Source organism: Equus asinus, chromosome 21 (genome assembly GCF_041296235.1).
Source record: "Equus asinus isolate D_3611 breed Donkey chromosome 21, EquAss-T2T_v2, whole genome shotgun sequence".
Lineage (NCBI taxonomy): Eukaryota > Metazoa > Chordata > Mammalia > Perissodactyla > Equidae > Equus > Equus asinus.
Genome location: NC_091810.1, coordinates 12,516,238 through 12,535,229, shown reverse-complemented (window position 1 = coordinate 12,535,229; position 18,992 = coordinate 12,516,238). Strand labels below are relative to the sequence as shown.

General features: G+C 56.1%; 1 protein-coding gene across 2 annotated transcripts in view; it reads right to left on the bottom strand.

Moving 5' to 3' along the window:
* EEFSEC (eukaryotic elongation factor, selenocysteine-tRNA specific) overlaps positions 1–18,992 on the bottom strand; it is a 258,809-nt gene that overhangs the window by 36,843 nt on the left and 202,974 nt on the right. Inside the window, exon 6 of one of the 2 annotated variants that reach the window (XM_044754275.2) lies at positions 14,961–15,117. The exons of the other annotated variant lie outside the window; for it this stretch is intronic. Within the exon in view, the coding sequence (XP_044610210.1) occupies positions 14,961–15,117 (157 nt within the window). The remainder of the gene's footprint in view (positions 1–14,960; positions 15,118–18,992) is intronic. 2 annotated transcript variants of the gene reach the window in all.

The following is an 18,992-nucleotide window of genomic DNA, read 5'->3' as shown; positions in this document are numbered from 1 at the left end:
CCCCAAAGTCAGAGGGTCCTCCAAGTGTAAGCCCTGGGGTGAGTGATTTAACCTACTAATAGTTCCCAGCTCCCAGGGCTGTTGCAAGAACTAAATAACTATGTAAAGCGCTGAGGACAGTCTGGCACACGAGGGCTGAGTAACGGCCAGCAGCAGAGGCTGCAGAGGTCCGTGCTATACCTTGCCCTCCACTCTCAGGCTCTTCTGCGCTCCAGCATTTGGCTGGGAAGGGATTTCCCTTGGCCAACCAAAGCCCCTTGTTAACAACTGTAACTACCAAGGCTCTCTGAATACATGATAATGTTTCTGTTAATGTGGTGAATTGAAAATCTGGGAAATGATGCACAGACAGGTTCTTGTTACGGCACACGTCTTTGAAGCCTTGAGGCTGTGGGGCGCATGACAGCTGCTGTGGCAGTCCAGGGCCCCCAGGAATTAAGACACAAGGTGGGCAGGGCTGCCAGAGCCAAGACTGCTCCCTGGTGGTCCGTGGGGCCAGCGTCTGACTTCTGGGCATGTCTCCCAGGTATTCAAGACTGCTGGTTGTTCGCTACATCAAGGCTTTCTGGAGAGACAGTACTTAGCCAGTCACAACAATTCCACTAACTACTGCCTCAAACGTCATGACGAATCATCAGTTTACTCCGATGACCTTATTTAGGCAGTGTAAATCCACACAGAAAAATACAAACGTTCCCTAAAACTACAGACTCTTAAAAAATTGGAAAGTTTTAGAGATTCCTAAACAAAGAGAAATATTTCCCAAAGAAGTTTCACCCAACCTGTAAGAATCCAGGTAAGGTGCTGTGTTCCCGGCACACGTCAGGCTGAAAAAAGCTGCTCCTTCCCCTCATGGCTGCTGGGTCCAGATAGCAAGGGCCTCCCTGACCCCATGCCCAGAGAACGTGCCAGAAGATGAGGCCTCAGGAATGAAGCAGGCACAGCGCTGCCCCACTGCCCCATGCCAGTAGGCAGTGCAGGCTCTCAGGCTGAGTGGGCTGTGACCTGAGGCATCCCTGGGGGCCTGTTCTGCTGGCCACAGGGCACCCAGAGGAGGCCTGAGGTGGAGTCTATTCTGATGTCCCCCTCCTCATCCCTCCTTATTCTGCACCCAACAGTACTGAGTCATCGCAACCCACCCACCCTGCCCCTGCCCTGCTTGCCACACACCCACTGCCCCAGCCTCGAGGCTTTCAGCCTCGCCGCCTCCAACCAGCCCCCAGGGAGAGCTTTCTGACTATGTCCCTCTATGCATACCCACTGCGGTTTCCACCATGGACTCGGAAGGGTGGTTCTCAACTGGGGGGAGCAATTTTGCCTTCCAGGGGACATTTGGCAACATCCAGAGAAGTCTTTTGTTGTCACAATAGGAGAGGGGGGCTGCTACTGGCACCCAGTAAGCAGAGGCCAGGGTGCCTCACCACCAGGAATGACCTAGCCCCAAACATCAGCAGTGCTGGAGGCTGAGGAAGCTTGACCTGACGAAGGCCAGATGCCAAGTACGGGGTTCAGGGCCTCAGGCCTGGAATAGAAGGTGAACGCGGTTGGATCCGCAGGGCCTCAACTATGGTTGACTCCACGTAAGACTTCGGGAAAAAAAAATTCCATTGCTTTAAAATACAGTTTTAAAATCACCATTTTAAACACACCAAACTAAATAACTTAGTAACATACAAAAGTTTGAGAGAAATGCCCTACACGTTACGATAAGCAACGCATATGCCACACTCTTTCTAGGCTGTGTGCATTAGCATACTCTGCTCCCTACATCTTGAATGCCTTTCCTCCCTTTCTCTACCTGGGAAAACCCCCTCACGTTCAAGGCCAGATGAAGCTTCACTGTAGCTGTGAAACCTCCGTTCCACTCTGGAAGGGTGCAGTCACTGCACCTTCCCTGGCCCCACGGCTGAGGGTCCCTACTCCAGGGCTTGTTACTTTCTGTAGTCATCTCTGCCAGACTGATGCCCCCTCGGGAGGGGCAGGAATCTAGTTCTCGCTGTTCAGGTCTGATGCTAGTCACAGGAAAGGGCCAGAGCTGGAGCAAATGGGAGAGACAGACATATGCATATGGTTCAGCAAACAGACAAAGGGAGGGAGAGAGGACTCCACAGGCTTTGGAAGTAGCAGCTCCTCCATCCCCAGGCCCTGGCTTAGCTCCACGGTGCTGTGGGGAAGGGGCACGACAGCCCCAGATCAGGCCCCACTGCTGTCAGAGCAGGGCTTTATCCTTGACTTCCAAAGGGACCTCTCAGTGCCCCTCGTCCATTCAGGCCACAGAGGCATCTCGTGTCGGGCATGGGGGCTGAACTGTGGGGCCCTGCACCTGCTGCACACCAGTTATCTCTGGGCCACGGGCTGTCTTCATCTCCTCATTGAACCCCATACCAACCACCTTAACCAGCGATCAAACCTACACCACCCACGATGATCAAACTGACGTGGCATGCGTCCTGATGTGGTGCACTAAGAAGGACGTGCGACCACTCCTGTGGGATTCCTTCCAAAGATGCACAGCCTGAACCTCGTCACGAAGAAACACCAGACAGATCCAAAGAGCACATCTGGGCAACAGCCGACCTAGACTCTTCAAAACTCAGTGTCTTGAAACTAGGAGTCATGACAACCAATGCAGGGTGCAATCCTTCACTGAATTCTCGGGAAAAAAGTTTAAAAGACATTATTGAAATAACTGGGGAACCTGAAAATGGACTGTATCTTAGATAATATCGTATGGATGTCAAAATTCTCAAGCGACAACCATATTGTAGTTACACAGAGGAACGCCCGTGTTCTCAAGGGGCATGCTGAGTGTGCAGCCTAACCGCAGCTTCACACTAGCACTCACCTGGTTCAGCACAGGCACAGAAAGAAAATGTAACAAAACATTAACAGTGGCTAAATGCAAGGGGACAGGAGTGGTTAGTAAACTATTGTTTCAATTTTTCTGTATGTTTGAAGTTATTCAAAAAGTTGGGTGGAGAAAACCTCAAAACAACCCATCTTACAGATGAGGAAACCGAGGCTCAGAAAAATTCTGGCCAGGATTCCAACTCAGGTCTGGCCCACTCCAAAGCTCTTGTTCCTTGAAGGTACCCTGCTTCCAGCTGCCCAGAGCAGGCAGAAGCCCCAGCCCTGCCAGAGCCTGTGAGCAAAAGCCCATCTGGTCCTGGCAGGTGCCACTCTCGAGGCAGCCAGCTAGAACTCGGATGAAGTCCCAAGGACAGGTTATTGAGGTTGCCCGAGAATCTGCTCCAAAGTCTACAGTTGCAACTGGGTAGCTGGGTGGGGAGAACACATTTTAACGGAAAAGAAAACCAGTTTCATTTGAAACCCCACAGGGAACACACAGCCTAACGTCCACTGTCCACAGGCCTACTGATGGAACCATGACAACACCCACAACCTCAGGACTCCTTGTGGCCCTTCCTTTGGCACCAAGACAAGCGTTCACTTTTTCTCTTTGCTAGGTTTCCATAAGCCTCTCAGCTGAATGGTGTCCACGAGAAATTCCCCCTTCCATCTAGGGGCTCCTGGGACTGCTGGGCCAGTCATCTGGCTCCTGAGAGCCTCAGTGTACCCTTCAGGGAAAGGGGGTGAGGGCTGCAGCGGGCGGAGGAGGCACAGTAAGGACCCGGTACTGACCAAGGCCAGATGCAGTGGCCCAGAGTTGAGAACTGGGAGATTTCATGTAAAAACCCAGATTCCTAGTCTTTCCTGAAAATCTGGAAGATCTGATCGCATCATGGTTGTGCTGCAGCCCAGTAACTCCCGTGTGGAGCTGACAGGTGGCTGCCCACTGGGATGTGGCAGCCTCAGCCCCAAAGCCCCCACCTGGAGAGGTCTGTGCTTCGAGGCCTGGGTGCCAGCACACAGCAGGCAGCCCCATGCATTTTCATACCCTGGCCTAATCCTCACGGCCCCTGGACACTGGACTGTTACCCCATTTCACCAGATGGAAACTGAGGCTCTGAGGCAGTGAGCTGTCCCAGATGCCCTCCAGAATGGAAATGGAACGGTGGGAGCGCTCTGGGAAGTGGCCCCGGCCTGTGGAGTCCTCAGCTGAGCTACTATCTCCAGGGTCACCATCCACCACATGGACCGTTGCTGTTTCTTAAACTCTTCTTTCTTAAAAACAAAACACAGAAAACTGTATTGATTCTTGTTTATGTGGGCTGTACCTCCTGCATTATCCATCGTGACCTGCTGCAGTTGGAGAGGGGACCAGGGCCTAGGCTGGGGTGGCAGGGCCACATGCGAGCATTTTAAGTGGCATGAAACTTGCCCCCAGCTGGTGGTGGAAGGAGGAAGCATCAGGTACACAACTGCAGGCAGCTGGAGGCCCAGCCCTAACTCCCATCTGCTTCCCGGGCTTGCCAGAGCTGCCGGCCAGCTCCCATCAAGGCAGCCCCTAGAGGAGCAGCCGGTGCAGGGCTGCCATGCATTTCTGATAGGGTGAGGTGCCAGGACAAGGGGGTCTTCTTGCAGCGCTGGCTTCGTCGGGTGCCTGATGTGGCCAGGCAGATGACAGGCATGGCTCCAGCTGTGGTGCTAAGCTTGTCTTTGGCCTCGTTTCCAAGGCTCAGTCTCCCTGCCTGTAACACGTGAGAGGGACATAAGCAAGCACCTGGTCCTAAGTCCTGGATCCATGGCCTAGAATTGGTCCAGTGGGGCTGCAGTCTGTGGCACCTCTGAGCTAGGCCTGAGGAAACAGGACAGGCTCTATCCTGTGGGTGTAAGAATCCACGTTGGGGAGCTGGGTGCACACCTGTGCTGACACTCAGGGCCAGCAGGAATGCCCGAGCAGCACTGACTGAGAGCTCCCTTTCTGCTGTGTGCAGACCTGTGCACATCCTTAGGGACACAGTTAGAACAGAGGAGCGACACCCAACTTGGGGCACCGAGAGCTGGGGCTCCTGCCTGGGAAAGCTGAGCATGGGCTCACCTGGCAGTCTTGCTCCCGGCCACCTCTGCCCTCACCCTCCTGCCCCAGGCTGCAGCCACACTTCTCACTGGACTCTGGCTTCCAGCTGTACCCCCTCCAAGCCATTCCCTCCCCCCCCACAGCAAGGAACCTGGGGACCATGCTGGTTCTGACTAAATGCTGCACCTGCAAGCTTGACTCCATGAGCCAGGGTCGGCCCGCCAGGACCTCTGTGGCCCCTGCTTGTGGCCTTCCTGCTGCTCCTTGCTGCACTTCCCAAATGTGCCCGCACTCAGGCCTCTGAGCACAGCCTCCTCCCTTCCCTGTGCTTGGCCTGGGGAAGTCCACTGATGAGGTCAAGAATCTGTTCAAATGCAGCCTCTCCCAGGAAGCCTTCCTGGAATGCGCAAGCATGTTACAGACCTCACAGTCACTTGAGTACTGCAGCTGCCTTCTGCCTCCCTGCTTCCCCTCTGGCATTCCTCAAACCGTTCTCCTGGGTGTCACTAGAGGGATTGTTTAAAAATGTAAATTGAGGGCCAGTCCTAGTAGCTCAACTGTTAAGTTTGGCATGCTCCACTTTGGTGGCCCAGTTTCAGTTCCTGGGCGTGTACCTACACCACTCGCCTGTCAGTGGTCATGCTGTGGCAGTAGCTCACATACAAAAAGAAGAAGATTGGCAGCTGATGTTGGCTCAGGGCAAACCTTCCTCAGCAAAAAAAAAACAAAAAAGCAAATTGAATCAAGTCAGTCTTTTACTTAAGACCGGTTTCCTCCCACAGACCCAAACTCCTACCATGGCTCCTACCTGTGTCTCTGATGCCATCTCCCTCCACTCTCCTCAGCCTGCTCACACCCTTTGGGGGCAGTCCCGCTCAGCCCCATGGCACTTTGCGAGCCCCTCTTGGAGGCACGTTGCAGCATCACCAGAGGATTACAGCTGGTTCACTGTCGACTATGCTAACGTACGTCTGTGAGCGCAGCCTGGGCCGTGGGAGGAGCAGGAGGGCGGGCTGGAAGCGGGGTGGTGTGGGGCACAGCTCTTTGAGCCTTGTCCATGAGGTGGGGGTTGGCGGGAGGATGACTACTTCATGCATAGCATCAGGTGAGCTTCTACAATGGAAACCTGACATTGCATCCAGCTACAGGCCCTCCAACAGCTCCTCTCTGCACCTAGGATAGAGGTGAACATCCTCCCATAGCTCACCAGACCCCATGTGGCAACCCCTGCCAGCCTGCCGCCATGGCCATCACCCGCTGGTTCCTTGGGTCCAGCAATCCCCGAAGGTGCCAATCTTTCCTGCCTCTGAGCTCCACTCAGGCCCCTCCTCTGCCTGGGACACTCCCCCTACTCAGCCAAAAGGACTCCTCCTCCTCCTCCAGGGCCTGGTGCAAGGCCACTGTCTCGCGAAGGCTTCCTGACGCCAGACGTGGTGAGGGTCCTGCCATACCCTCTCACGGCACCACTCGTCTTCCCTGCACAGTTTGATGCGGTTTGCCAAAGATAGACGCTTGGGAGATAGTCTGCACACCGTCTGTCTTCCCTCTGCTATGGGCGGCACTGTGTCCCCCAGCTCACATGTTGGAGCCCTAACCGCCAGTGGCCCTTGGCTGTGACTGGATTTGGAGATAGGGCCTTTAAAGAGGTGATCAAGGTGAAACGAGGTCATTAGGGTGGGCCCCAATCCAATCTGACTGGTGTCCTTATATAATAGATTAGGAGACACACACAGAGGGAAGACCACGTGAGGACAGAGGGAGAAGATGGCGTCTACAAGCCAAGGAGAGAAGCCTCAAGAGAAACCAACCCCGCTGACACCTTGGTCTCCCCAGCCTCCAGAGCAGAGAAGACAATGTCGTTGTCTAGGCCACCAGCCTGGCAGCACCAGCAGACATCATGCCAACCGCACACAAACCCATGGGAGTGGGGGCCACGCGGGCTTTTGCTCACTGTGGTCTCCCTAGAACCTAGCACAGGGATGACACATAAGAGGGACTCAAATGCTGCAGGCTTGACTCCATGAGCCAGGGCTGGCCCGAGGGGCCCTCTGCAGCCCCTGCTCATGGCCCTTCCCGCTGCTCCTTGCTGCAGAGATGAACTTACTGCTGCAGAGAGGAACGCTGGGCTGTGAACTCCGCAGCGGGGGCTGCATCTTCCACAATTCTGCACACCCAGAACCAGCACTGTGCAAGAAAGGCAGCCAGAGAAGGGCTGAGCGCGCATGCTGGGCGAGTGCACGACCTCCTGCCTGCCCCTGACCTTGGAAAACAGGGTATGTGGTGGTTAAGCGCAGGCCCTGGCCATCGCATGGCTCAGCCCCGGTCCTCCTCCTCCTGCCGTGCGATCTCAGGCAAGCTGCCTGGCACCAGGGCTGGTTTGGGTTCCTCCTCTGCAAAATGTGAGCACGCCAGGCCCAGCCTCCCTGGGCTGCTGGGTGGATCGAGTGGTCCGCCAACATGAGGGCATGCTGTCTGGCACATGGTGAAGCCTCCAGAAGAGCTGTTGTCTGTGCCACTGTCATTATCTCCACCTTGGGCCCTGCCTGCCACTTCCCAGGCTGGCTGCTGTCCCTGCTGCAGGGCCCCTAGGCTGACCCCACTCTCTCTGGTCACTGATCCATATGGCTTCAGACAACAACCCTGGCTGTCTCTTAGAATCCATGTGTCCAGCCCTGGAGTCACTTGCCTGTGGGGGCCTCAAGTGACCCAGGGGAAGCTGGTCCCCAAGAAACACTGCAGGAGTGTGTCCCCAACTCCGGCAGGCCCGGCCCACACAAAACAGCCTGTATTTCTAGCACCTAGAGCTGTAGGGACTTAGCCCTGAGAAATCTGCCACTTCATGAAACGGGGCAGGAAGCCCCGTCCCAATCTGCCTGCTGGGGAAGCAGAGAGGTGCGTTCCCTCCCTGGCTGCCCAGGAGAGCCACTCACTAATCACCTGCTCAGGCCAAGTGGGGCACCTGAGGGATAAGTTCATGATTTGGCTCTGTTTTCAATCAGGAGGGAAATGAATAATCCTTGCTTTTGACCAAATGCAAAGTGCCTTCCAGGGTCAATAAATGGGAGGAGTCCTGGTGGCAGAGACAGTCTCTGCTTGGTTGTGGCTGGTTAACCTCTCTCGGAGCAGCCTGGCATGAACGAACTGGGGGCTTTGGCTGCCGTAACTTCCCACTGCTCTGCCATGGGGGCAGGGCCCTCATTGGACAAGTGCTACCCCAGGTAGGAAAACAACATACAGCCCCAGCCACCATTTACGGAGCCCTTATCACAGGTCAGGTACTGCGGGCAGGGATTACGTGATCTGATCTGCACTCCCTCCCTGGAAATCAGATTTATTCGTCCCTTGTTAGCACAAAGGGGCTGAAGCTCTGAGAGGGGAACAACCTGCCTGGGTCAGAAGGGGCTGCGGGCAGAGTGAGGAGCATGGGCTGCCTCACTCTGGAGGCCTCGCCCTGTGCGGTGCCAGGCGACACTCCAAGGAACTGGGCTGGTGGCCCTGCAGTCCCGGCCTGGCCCACCCACCCTCCTAAACCAACACTAGGCACTGAAAGCGGGTGACGCAGCAGGGGTGGTGCTGTCCCATTGAACGCTTGGGCTAAGATGGGGTGCCCCAGGACTCTCATTCCACAAACAACTGGGAGGTTCGGGACCTCTCACCCCCAGCCCAGGCTCTGACATCACTCTAGGACCTGGACAGGGAGTGGCCCGAGGGGTCCAATACACAGCCGATGAACAATGAACAGAGGCACTGGGCCACCCTCGAAGTCCTGGGACACAAAGGTGATTCTGTGTGCCCACTGCTCAGCACATGGGCTCTGGGTGGGCTTCCTGAACCCGAGTCCTGGGAAAGAGGGCTGGAAGAGCTCTGAGAGAAGAGCCAGCTGGGAAGGCCTCTGTGCCCCTTGCTCCTGGTGGCCACTGCTGGTCTCCCTGAGGACTGGAGAGGAGATTGAAGAGCTCTGGGCTCTTCCCAGTTGTGCAGCTGTGAGCCAGGGGCCTCAGTTTCCTCACTGGTGGAATAGGGCTGCATCGGATAAAATGGAGATGCCCCCTGCCTTCCCAGCCCTGCCTCCTCCTGCACAAGTGCTCTCAGCAGTGCCGCTGGGCAAGAGTAGAGTGCTGGGCGGTGGCCGGGGAGTCAGGCACACTTCTGCAGAAGAGGGGGTCTGGCTGGGGCTTGAAGAATGGAGGGGCAGCGAGAGGAACCAGACCCTGGGAGAAGGCAAGGTGAAAATTCCCAAATCCGTGTTACAGGTGCAGAGACTGGGGCTCCCAGCAGGCAGCCAGGGGCCTGCACCCCCATCCCAGTGCCTTTCCCACATCTCTTCCTTTCCCTGACCCTGGTTGTGCTGGACTGGCCACCGGGTTCTAGAGAACATCACACGTCTGATTCCAGCTCTCTCCACATACCTCCTTCTCCCCTTCCCTCCCAATCCCTGCCTGGACAGCAACTCTTCTGGGTAGTCTGCCCTGACTGCCTTAGGATGGCCACTCTCCCGACCTCGTTCCTGGCCATGCGCCCCATGGAGACCTGCCATGCTGACGTGAACTGCTTATCTGTGCCTTCATCTATCCCACAGGGCAGTGCCTTGGGGCAGGACTCTGTCGGAATGCTCTTGGCATTCCCATCCCTGAGCCTCCACTGGAGTTTGCAGAGCTGGACGGACGGGCGCCCTCTCCTCTAAAGTTCTCTTGAAAGAACTCGAGCCCTCAAAGCTACGTCAGCAGGAGGCGGCCATGCTGAGGGAGTCCTGTGATGCTGGGGCCGGCAGGCACTGGAGCAGACCAGGGAGGCTCACAGCACACCAAGCACCAGGCTCCTCAGCTCCCACAGGCCTGGCTTCACCATTTGTTCATCCCAATCCAAACTGTTCTGCTCAACTCCTTCATTTATTCATTTGTGCAAGAAACATTTCCCACTCCATGGAAAGCCATCCCCTTTGGTTTGGCAAACCGTGACTGGGATGGTACGCCGAAGCCCTGAACCACTCGGGGTAGGCTCAGGGGCAGAAGCTGAAGCCAGGATGGCCTAGGGACTCTCCTCAGAACACCCTTGGGAGATGAGCAGGAGATAGCTCTCCTGACGTCCAGCCAGTCTCGCAGGGGCCACACGCCAGCCTTCCCATGCCACCTGCATGATCTCACAGGCCCTCTGCTCAAGGGCCCGCCAAGGAGAATGACAACAACAGTTCCTGAGAAACAGAGCTGTGCTTTCGAACCTCACTACCCGCCCTGCACGTGATGAACCAAGGCTCAGGGAGTCTCGGGCAGGGTGGTCTGGAGTGAGGTACTCTGGTTCAAATCTCAGCTCTGATTCTTACTACTCTGTAACATTGGGCAGGCTGCACTCGGATCCTCCAGGCCTTGGTCTCCTCATCTGAGAAACGGGGAGACATAATAGTCAACCTTTCTGGGGGCTTCCTAGGGCTTCCTCCAAGTGCTGTCAGGCTCCTGAGTGCTGGCTCCTCCTGAAGAGCAGTAAACAGAAGTTCCTTCTGGATTCTCACTGGAAGTACAATTGTACAGATTTTTTTTCTTTTCTCATCTTCCTAGAGTCCATTAAGTTGTGATTAGTAATAATTAAACACTTATTAAAGATCACCAAAATTTGATGATCCTAAATGAAAATTAGCAGGACTTGAGAGGGAGAGTCTCAGGGCTTGATGCAGAATCTGGCTGTCCCACAAGAAGATCAAGTTTCTGGCAAATAAGTGGAGTGCTGGACTCTCAGAAAGCGAGGCAGGGCCCACGGATATGCCAAGGCCCTCCCTGTGGCCACCAGTGGCTGCGGCTCTCAGTCACTGCTGCTCTGGCTTGTCCAAGGTGAGTGTTTGCTCGAGGCTCTGGGACATGGTCAGTTTTATTTGCTGTGAGCTGTGTGGTCACCTGATGAGGGCCAGTGATGCAAATCACAGCAGCGGTACTTGGGGCCTAGAGTTTTCCAGTGACAAGACTGTAAGCTTCATGTGCGCTGGGGGCCATCCCCACCCATACTGCTAAAGCAGACGACAGAAAGTCCTACCCAAATTGGCAGGTCCAGAAACACCTTGTTGGGGATGGGCCACCTACCACTACCACCTACCATCTACCACTCAAAAAGCTTGCCATGTCCTATCAAGGTGCACATAACAACCTACCGGGTAATTTTAGGGTTATGAAGATTGTTTCAGAAGATAAAAATCGTGTGCAGACATTTACTTTCTCTCCTAGAGTCAATAAGAAGTGACTTGTAGCTGTCGTGAGAGACAAGTCCATTCATCCTCTCATTTGACTCTCCTCTGGTTGGAAGTCATCGAGGAACTGGCTTGCCCTGCAAAGTGGGATGTGTGGGGCTGTTGGGAGCCATTGTCCCATTCTGTCACCTAGGCTGCCTCTCAGAGTGGAAGCCAATGCCTGGGACACTGATATGGATGGAGGGTGGGAGCAGCAGGACAGTGCTCGCCAGGGTGAGCAGTGGGAGCCAACTGGCTTCACAAGCCTGCCAGCATGGGAGCAGCTCCAACCACATGCAGGCCCCACGGTGCCGAGCTCTCTGAAGCCCTGACTGCTCTCCAGGAGCCAACAGGGGCAGGCAGGGGCTGCACACCCAGACCGACCAAGGGTGAGGTACTCAGCCCCTCTGCTCTGGAGGCCTTGAGATGGAGATGAGGAGACCCAGCTCCGTGACAAAGCCCTGGGCACCAAGGCAGCCCTCGGCAAGCACAGTGGCACTCTGACGTGGGCAGCAGGGAGGTCTGTCTGCTGCAGGAACCTCAGCGCTGCTGGCAAAGTCCTCCAGCTGTTCTCTCTGCCAGTAGTGCCACCCCATGGGTTCCTAACCCATCTCACAATGGCTTCCCAGCCTCCCAGGCCTTCAGACAGAGATGACCTTTCTGAAGGGAGTTTTGTAAATGGGGGTCTTTTAAACCCTGAGGCCTTCCCAAGACTTTCTGGGAAGGCAACTTGGGTGTCAGGATAGGGCCGTCCCTCCAGCCCCTCTGACGGCCAAGAGTAACTCCTGCGGAAGCAATGAGCCTAGTGTCAGGACCCTTGTCTCAGAGGCCAGCATCTATGGTTCTAGGAAACACTGCTTCCATACCACGGTTCAGCTTCAACCTGTGAACCTGGGAAACAAGTGTCCTTCCTGAAATTCAAGTAGGAGTTGTAATCACTGCTTCCATATCACGGTTCAGCTTCAACCTGTGAACCTGGGAAGCAAGTGTCCTTCCTGAAATTCAAGTAGGAGTTGTAATCACTATGGGCAAAACCCAGCCCACAGGCACGTTTTGTTTAGTTCAGACAGTTTTAGTTTTCAATCAGGAAATTTTACATAAAAATTAAATCAGATGAAATTCAATTCCTGAGCCTAGCTTCCCACATAGCGAAAGTCAGCTGGACTCGAGTAGCAGTTCTCGGGGTCACCACAGTCCCCACCGCTCCTTATCACCTGCCACCTGACCTCTTCAACACCTGCTTGTGCTGTCGGCACCTGGCCTTGCCACCCGAGGTGAAAGGCCCAAGAGAGCACCTGGGCCTGGGGGCAGGGGCAGGCAGGAAGACACCCAAAGGACTCTTCAGTCTGTCTTCCTGCCAGGTCATCCTGCAGAGTTGGCAGTGAGGACCATAAGTGACACTTGAACCTAGCCCTGTCCAGGATGCGGGGCCTGGGCAGGCCCCCCCGAGCTGCTCCCTGCTCCAGCAGCCTTAAGTTGTGCAGCTCCAAAACCCTGGGCTTCTTCACCCAGGCAGCTCCAACTTGCAGCCAGCAGCGCGCTCTCCTCCTCCGCCTGGCACTGGATGTCTCGGGTTTACCGAACATTCTCTCACAATTAAGGCACTTCAAAAAGGTTAAGAGTAATTCTTTACGGGAGGAATCGGCAGGAAAAGACAAGCAGGAGGTGGGGGTGGGGAGTGGGGGTGGGTGAGATGAAGGAATCTGACCAGTTATATTTAATAAAAAGCTTAAAAGCCACAAACAGGAAGCAGACCTATTAAAAAGGCAGCTCTGACCTAACAAAGGAATGTGAACTCACTGACTGAAGCAGCATCCCCACGTCTTCCCTCCCTGCGCTCCCACCCCAGCACCCAGAGCCCCCACACAAGCCTCCTCTTGGCGCGGGCCTGTTCTGGGAACACCCAGCTCTGAGTCTGCCCTGGGCCAGGGGAGGGGAGCTGAGGGAAAAGCGAGCATGATCCCAGCACCCCACCAGAAGGAGCCCGAGGGTACCCTCCTGGCCTCCGGCTGGACCAGGGGGCCACAACAGCCTGGGGGAGGCAGGAGGGCTCTCGGTACGGCGCCTCCCTCCAGGCAGCTCCACTCACCCTCCCAGTGCCCTCCGCCCCTCCTTCCCAGAGAGCTCCCACGGATGCAGGCCCAGGGCCCTGAGGACCGAGGTCTGGACACTGGCCGGCCCAGCCCATGCCCTGCATGTGCTCCCTGGAGCCCAGAGCAGGGTACTGTGGGCCCAGTTTGGCTGAGGTGATGACCAGGACCAGCTGAGGAGCAGCGGAGGACAGGACAGGAGCTTGAAGCCTAGCATCATGGCTGGGATGGTTGGGTCGCTTTGCCTGCCCCAGGGAGTCTCTCCCTCTGTGGCGGGTTCAGCCCCACCCTGACGGAGGCCTCAGGGCAGAGTCAAACAGAATGGAGCCAGCGCCTCTGGGAAGCAGGCTGTTGGCAACCACTGCCCTCACTCACGAGAGGCCAAAGGCCACATGGCCCTCTAGGCTTTAGGAAGGATCAGGAGTCCAGGCCCTTGGACAGGCTCTCAGGAGAGTGGAGGGTGCTGACTTCCCCTGGTGAGTTGCCAGGGAGCTGGGGTTCCTGCTCCCTAGCTGGGGCCGGGGCGCAACCCTATCTGGAGATTTTATTCAAGAAGCTACAGACCAAGATCACGTTGCTGACCTGATCCAAGCCTCCCCAAGGCGTTGTAGCCTCACAGCATAGAACTCAGAGCCCGGCTGCGTGCAGAGAATAGCCACACGCTGATGAGGTGAGGGCTGGGCAACAGGAGCTCACCCGAAACCTTCAACTCTGCAGCAGGTTTGAAAACCATCATCACACAATGCTGGGGATCAAGGATAGCAGCTCATGGTGCATTACAGAAACTGGCTAACAGGAAACACCCCTCAGACCTACCCTGCCACCAGGTGCTACAGCACAGTCCCGCTGGAGCGCCACACCCCATCCCGCTTGCACCACTCCTCAAATGCACACCAAGCTCGTCCTCACCTCAAGGCCTCTGCACTGGGTGCTTCTCGCCACAGAACGCCCTTCCCCTGGGGATCTGTGCGCTCACTCCCTACCTCCAGCCAGGCCTTGACCCAACTGCCGCCTCCTCAGAGAGGTCTTGCCCGACTGCCCTGTCAGCTCAGGAAGTCTTGGCCCTCTCCCTGCTTTATTCTTCTGTACAGCACACTGTCTATACTTACTGAGCGTGTTCACGTCTGTCCCCTCCCACGACCACGGCATCGTGCCTGATGCGCAGGAGGACCTTAGGAAAACGGGCGTGACAAAGGGCAGGCAGAACTAGAGAAATCCAAGGGCTCTCTTTCCCGCCGCAAACGCAGGCCCTTGACTCTGCCATGGACAAGTCCCAACTCAGACCGAGTAGAGGCTCGGAGCCTGCTGGTCTCAGAAGGACGTGGCAGCTCACATTCTGGGTAACCCTACTGGCTACCGGGGCAGTGTGCCAGCCCTTGGCCATCTCTCTAACCAATGCCCTTCCTTCAAACCACCTGTCAGATCAGCACTGGTATCCCCACTTCACGGACAAGCCACGTGATGTATCCAGGTCACCCTCAGGTGGGAACAGTGGTACCAGAACTCAGACTCAGACCTTGACCCTGGCTTAGACCAGACGTTGACCACAGGCCCCACACTGGCTTTCCAGCCGTAAGCCAGTGGGACCAGAGAGCACGAGGCCATGTGGGTTGAGCCCTGCCCACTAGTACAAGGAAGCCTAGAGAGCTGAGCAAACCGGCAGTGTCTGGGCACCGTCTCCATCATCTCTCCAGGGCCTGCACAGTGCCCATGAGCAGAAGGAAATAACCTGACTCACCAGGGATGTGTATCTTGAACTTGCCGCTCTGGCCGAAGGCGCTGTCAATGACCCCTAGCTCCCCAGTGGACAGGTGCACCTTGAACCCCACGAAGAGCTGGATGTTGGTCTCCTTTTTGAACAGGGAGCGGCCGATCACACTGTAGTCGTCCATCACCTGTTCCCACCACCCAGCCCCAGAGAGAGAAAGCATCAGTGCGTGCTGGAAGAGGCCATGGCCCCTTGCACCCCCCCAGATCTGCCCACCTTACTGATAATGGGATGTACTGGAGCCACTGTGATGACCGGCTCCTCGTTACCACCACCTCCCACCACCACCACCACCTACTGAGCCCGCGCTGTGTGCCAGGCTGCTGCGAGTGCTTTAAGTGGATCAACACGCTTAGCACCACAGCAGCAACGCAAGACAGACTCTTTCTCCACTTGACAGATGTGGAAATGGACGTACAGCAGAAATGGGCTGTCCGTCCAAGGTCACAGAACTCACAGGGCAGAGGGAGCTGAGAATCTGCAACCGCCCTGCCTGCAACTGCCTCCCTGTGACCACCATGCTCTGCCTGTCCCCAAGCACTTGTCTAATGATGGCCAGCGGCACTCTCCTCATGAAAGCCTTCACGGACACCTCAGGCCGAGAAGATGACATCCACTCCTGAGCCTGCATCGAGGCTTTCTAGAACCTACATCTCTCTCCAGTCTCCCCTCCCAGAGGAGTCTCTGAGAACCTGGGCTCTGCCGCCCCACCCCTCTGCACATGCACATTCCACTTGGCCCAAGGCCTTTCTCACTCTGCCTAGAGCCCCCTTTCTGGCCTGGCCCGCGTCTACTCCACAGCCCCAGTGCCCCCTCCTCCATGATGCTCTCTGGTTTCTATCCCAACAGAAGTCCCCATTTTCCTCTGGCTCCCTGCTGCCTGTGGCCAGGCCCTCTGCTGCAGAGCTCGAGGCCCCTGGCCTCTCTGTGGAGGCCCAGGCTGAGAGGAAAGAACATGCGCTTGAAACAGCCGGTACAGCACTCACGTCACCACGTGAGCTTCCTCTCCAAGGAACTGAGCATGGGAAAGACTGAAGGGTTACTCTCCCTCCCCGAGGCCTCCTGCACTCAGGTACTCCCTTCAGGCCAGGAGCCCCTTGGCCTCCCTCCCCTGCTCGGCAACTCTCCAGGGCCTATGCAAGGAAGGTGCTGGGCCTCTGTGTAAAAGCGAGAGAAAGAGGGGTGTGCGTGCATGCATGTTAAAGACCAGACTCTCCGAGATGACCTCAGAAGGGCTGACAGAGTTTCTTCCTGAGATATCTCAGGAAGCATTTCGAAGCAGGATCCATGCTTCACCCAGCCTCCAGCACGCTGGGTCACCACGGGTGCCACAGGAGAAACTGGGGAGGCTTCCTCCTGCTCTCCAGGCCCCGTGCACCTGCCTGGGTGCTTTCTGGGGCTGAAGCCAAGTGCGAGCAGGAGCCAGCACGGGCAGGAGCCTGGAGGCTAGAAGTGTTGCCAGCGGTGGGACCTTCTTGGGGCTGAGACTCCTGAGGGACCCCTGTGGTCTGGGCTGTCCTCAGCCTTAGAAACATTTCACCTATGCCCAAGATGCCAAGATTTGGCCAAGGGCCCCAGATGGATTGTTTTGAAAAGCAGAAACTGTCCCATTTACCCTAAAAACCTTTTGGAAAAACATATCCTATTCTATTTGATTCATAGCACCAGATAAAAGGTACTCGCATTCCTTCTCTCCCGGGTGACGGATGAATCGGATACAAATAATGATAAGAATAATCATTTCCACTTGCAGAGCCCTTTATAATTCACAAATCTTGTTCCCACACATGAACTCCTCCTCTTCCTTCAGGAGGAGCTTCCCTTGTATGCTGTGGGCTCTGCCCTCCCTCCCCAGCTCTGCCCTGTCTGTGGGTGCCACTGCTCCCACCACAGGGGGCCCAGCGAGGCTGCTGGGTGAGCTGAATGGAGACAGCTCCTCTGACCTGCAAGACATGGAGAGTCAGGGCAAGTGGATGGCACCAGCTCCAAATGCTCTCCCAGGCTTCACGGCTCCCAGGACCCCCATCCCTAAACCCACTAGAATGGCCTGCGTGTGGAGCTCCATTCCCATCCTAGTCAGAAGCCTGGGAGGGCAGGGCCCACCTATGCACATCTGGCAGCCCAGCCTGGTACAGCAGGTGACGAGGACGTTTAGCTGAACTGAACCAACGGCTCTAGACTAGCCTATCCATGTTCCCCATGACTGAAGGTGCTCAGTGCCCCTCTCCTGTCCCGAGCTCAGGTTTTGTTGCTGAGAGGCCACCTGTTGTCGGGAGAAAGAGAGTGCCTCAAAGCAGCTCAGCCTACGCTGATCCAGGCATTGGCGGGGTCTGCCTCAGCCCTCAAGTGCCTTGTTTTCATTCCTACCTCAGAGAGGTCAGAGCTGAGTTCGGAGATGAGACCTGAGAGGGTGCAGTCCCCAGAGTCAGGGGCAGAGGAAATTCAAACCCAAGTCGGCCGGGCCCTAGCAAAGCCCATGCTGAACTGTTAAAGATGAATAAGACTGGGACTGACTCACCCCAAGTTGGAGAAGCAGGCAGGCCTGGGGCTGCCTGGACACGCTGGGCCCTTTGGAGCAGGACTGGGTCCCAGGCCATTGCTAGCTTGAGACAGAGCCAGCTGAGACACAAGACTTGCCCCCAGCATCACAGCTGGCCAATCAATGAAAAAGGCCCAGTCCTTGCACCAGAAGCTTACAACCTTCTTGGAGAACCACCCTGTAAAAGGCGCCACTGGACCAAGTGGCCTCATACAGGCAGGTGTTCTCTCAGACAGAAAGTGCTCAGCAAACGCACAGTAATGTTGTTACTGTCTTTCTACAAATGCTCTCTGAGAGCCTGCCATGTGCCAGGCGGGTGGCTCTGAAGAGATCAAAGCTCTTGCCTCAAGGGGCTCATGCACATTCAGGGGCACGTAATGTTTACATTCTCCCTCCACCCTACTGCCTGTGGACTGCGTGCTGGCAGAGACGGGGACGTCCCCAGTCAAGGCCCGCGGGCCTGTAGCGTCCCCCGGCCGCCATAGCTCCTTCCACCTTGCACCCCGGCCCTGCTCTTCTCTAAGCCCTGGTCCTACCTGTCTTCACAGCACAGATGGCTCATTGATGGTATGTCACAGCTTCATCTGTTACTCGTTTATTGCTCCTACCAGGACACAAGGCCCACGAAGGCAGAAGTGCGTCCTTCCCCTCTATGCTGCGCTCCCTGCACACAGACAGGCACTTCCTCTGTGCTCCTCAGATCCTGAGTAATCGCGGAGCACTGCCCAACTGTGGCTGCTGGCTCGTCTGCAGTGCTCACTCGTGCCTCTGGGCTTTTGTTTCCTAACAGCTTCACTGAGGCATGACTGATACACAGTAGCATGCACGTGTTTAAGGTACATCATTTGGTAAGTTTAGATATCTGTTATACCCAGGAAACCATCACCACAATCCAGCTAACGAATATATCCATCACCCCCCAATTTTCCTCAAGCCCCTTTGTCATGCCTCCCCCTCTCCAACCCTCCCACGCCCTTCCCAACTCTGCCCCCCACAGGACCCCACTCACTCCTCCCCGGCTCTGCTTGGTCACGCCCTCCTTCCGGCAGCCTCCCCACACTGCAGACCCCTCCTGTCCCAAGAGCCTGGCTGCTCTGTCTCATCACTGACAGTTGGCCTGTCTATCTCTCCCACCAGACAGACTGGGAGTTCTGTCTGCGTGGCCCGTGGCAGGTCCCAGTAAAAACACACATGACGTGGAGCAGGAGGGAGAGACGGGTGAGAGAAGATGGCTCTCGGCTCCTTGTGAGTAGAAGTCAACAACTCAAGTGGATGTGTGTTTGAGGGTACATTTCATTAAAGGGGAGCCAACAAGCCCACCCCAGGCCTAGTTCTCTCTCTCTCTCATACTCCAATGCTGGTTGTCTCTCACGCTGCAACACAGCTGGCCCTTGCTGGGCCTTCCAATGGGCCTGGTGGCCGGGCTTCACAGTGATCAGAGCCCTGGGGTGGCAGGCGTGCTA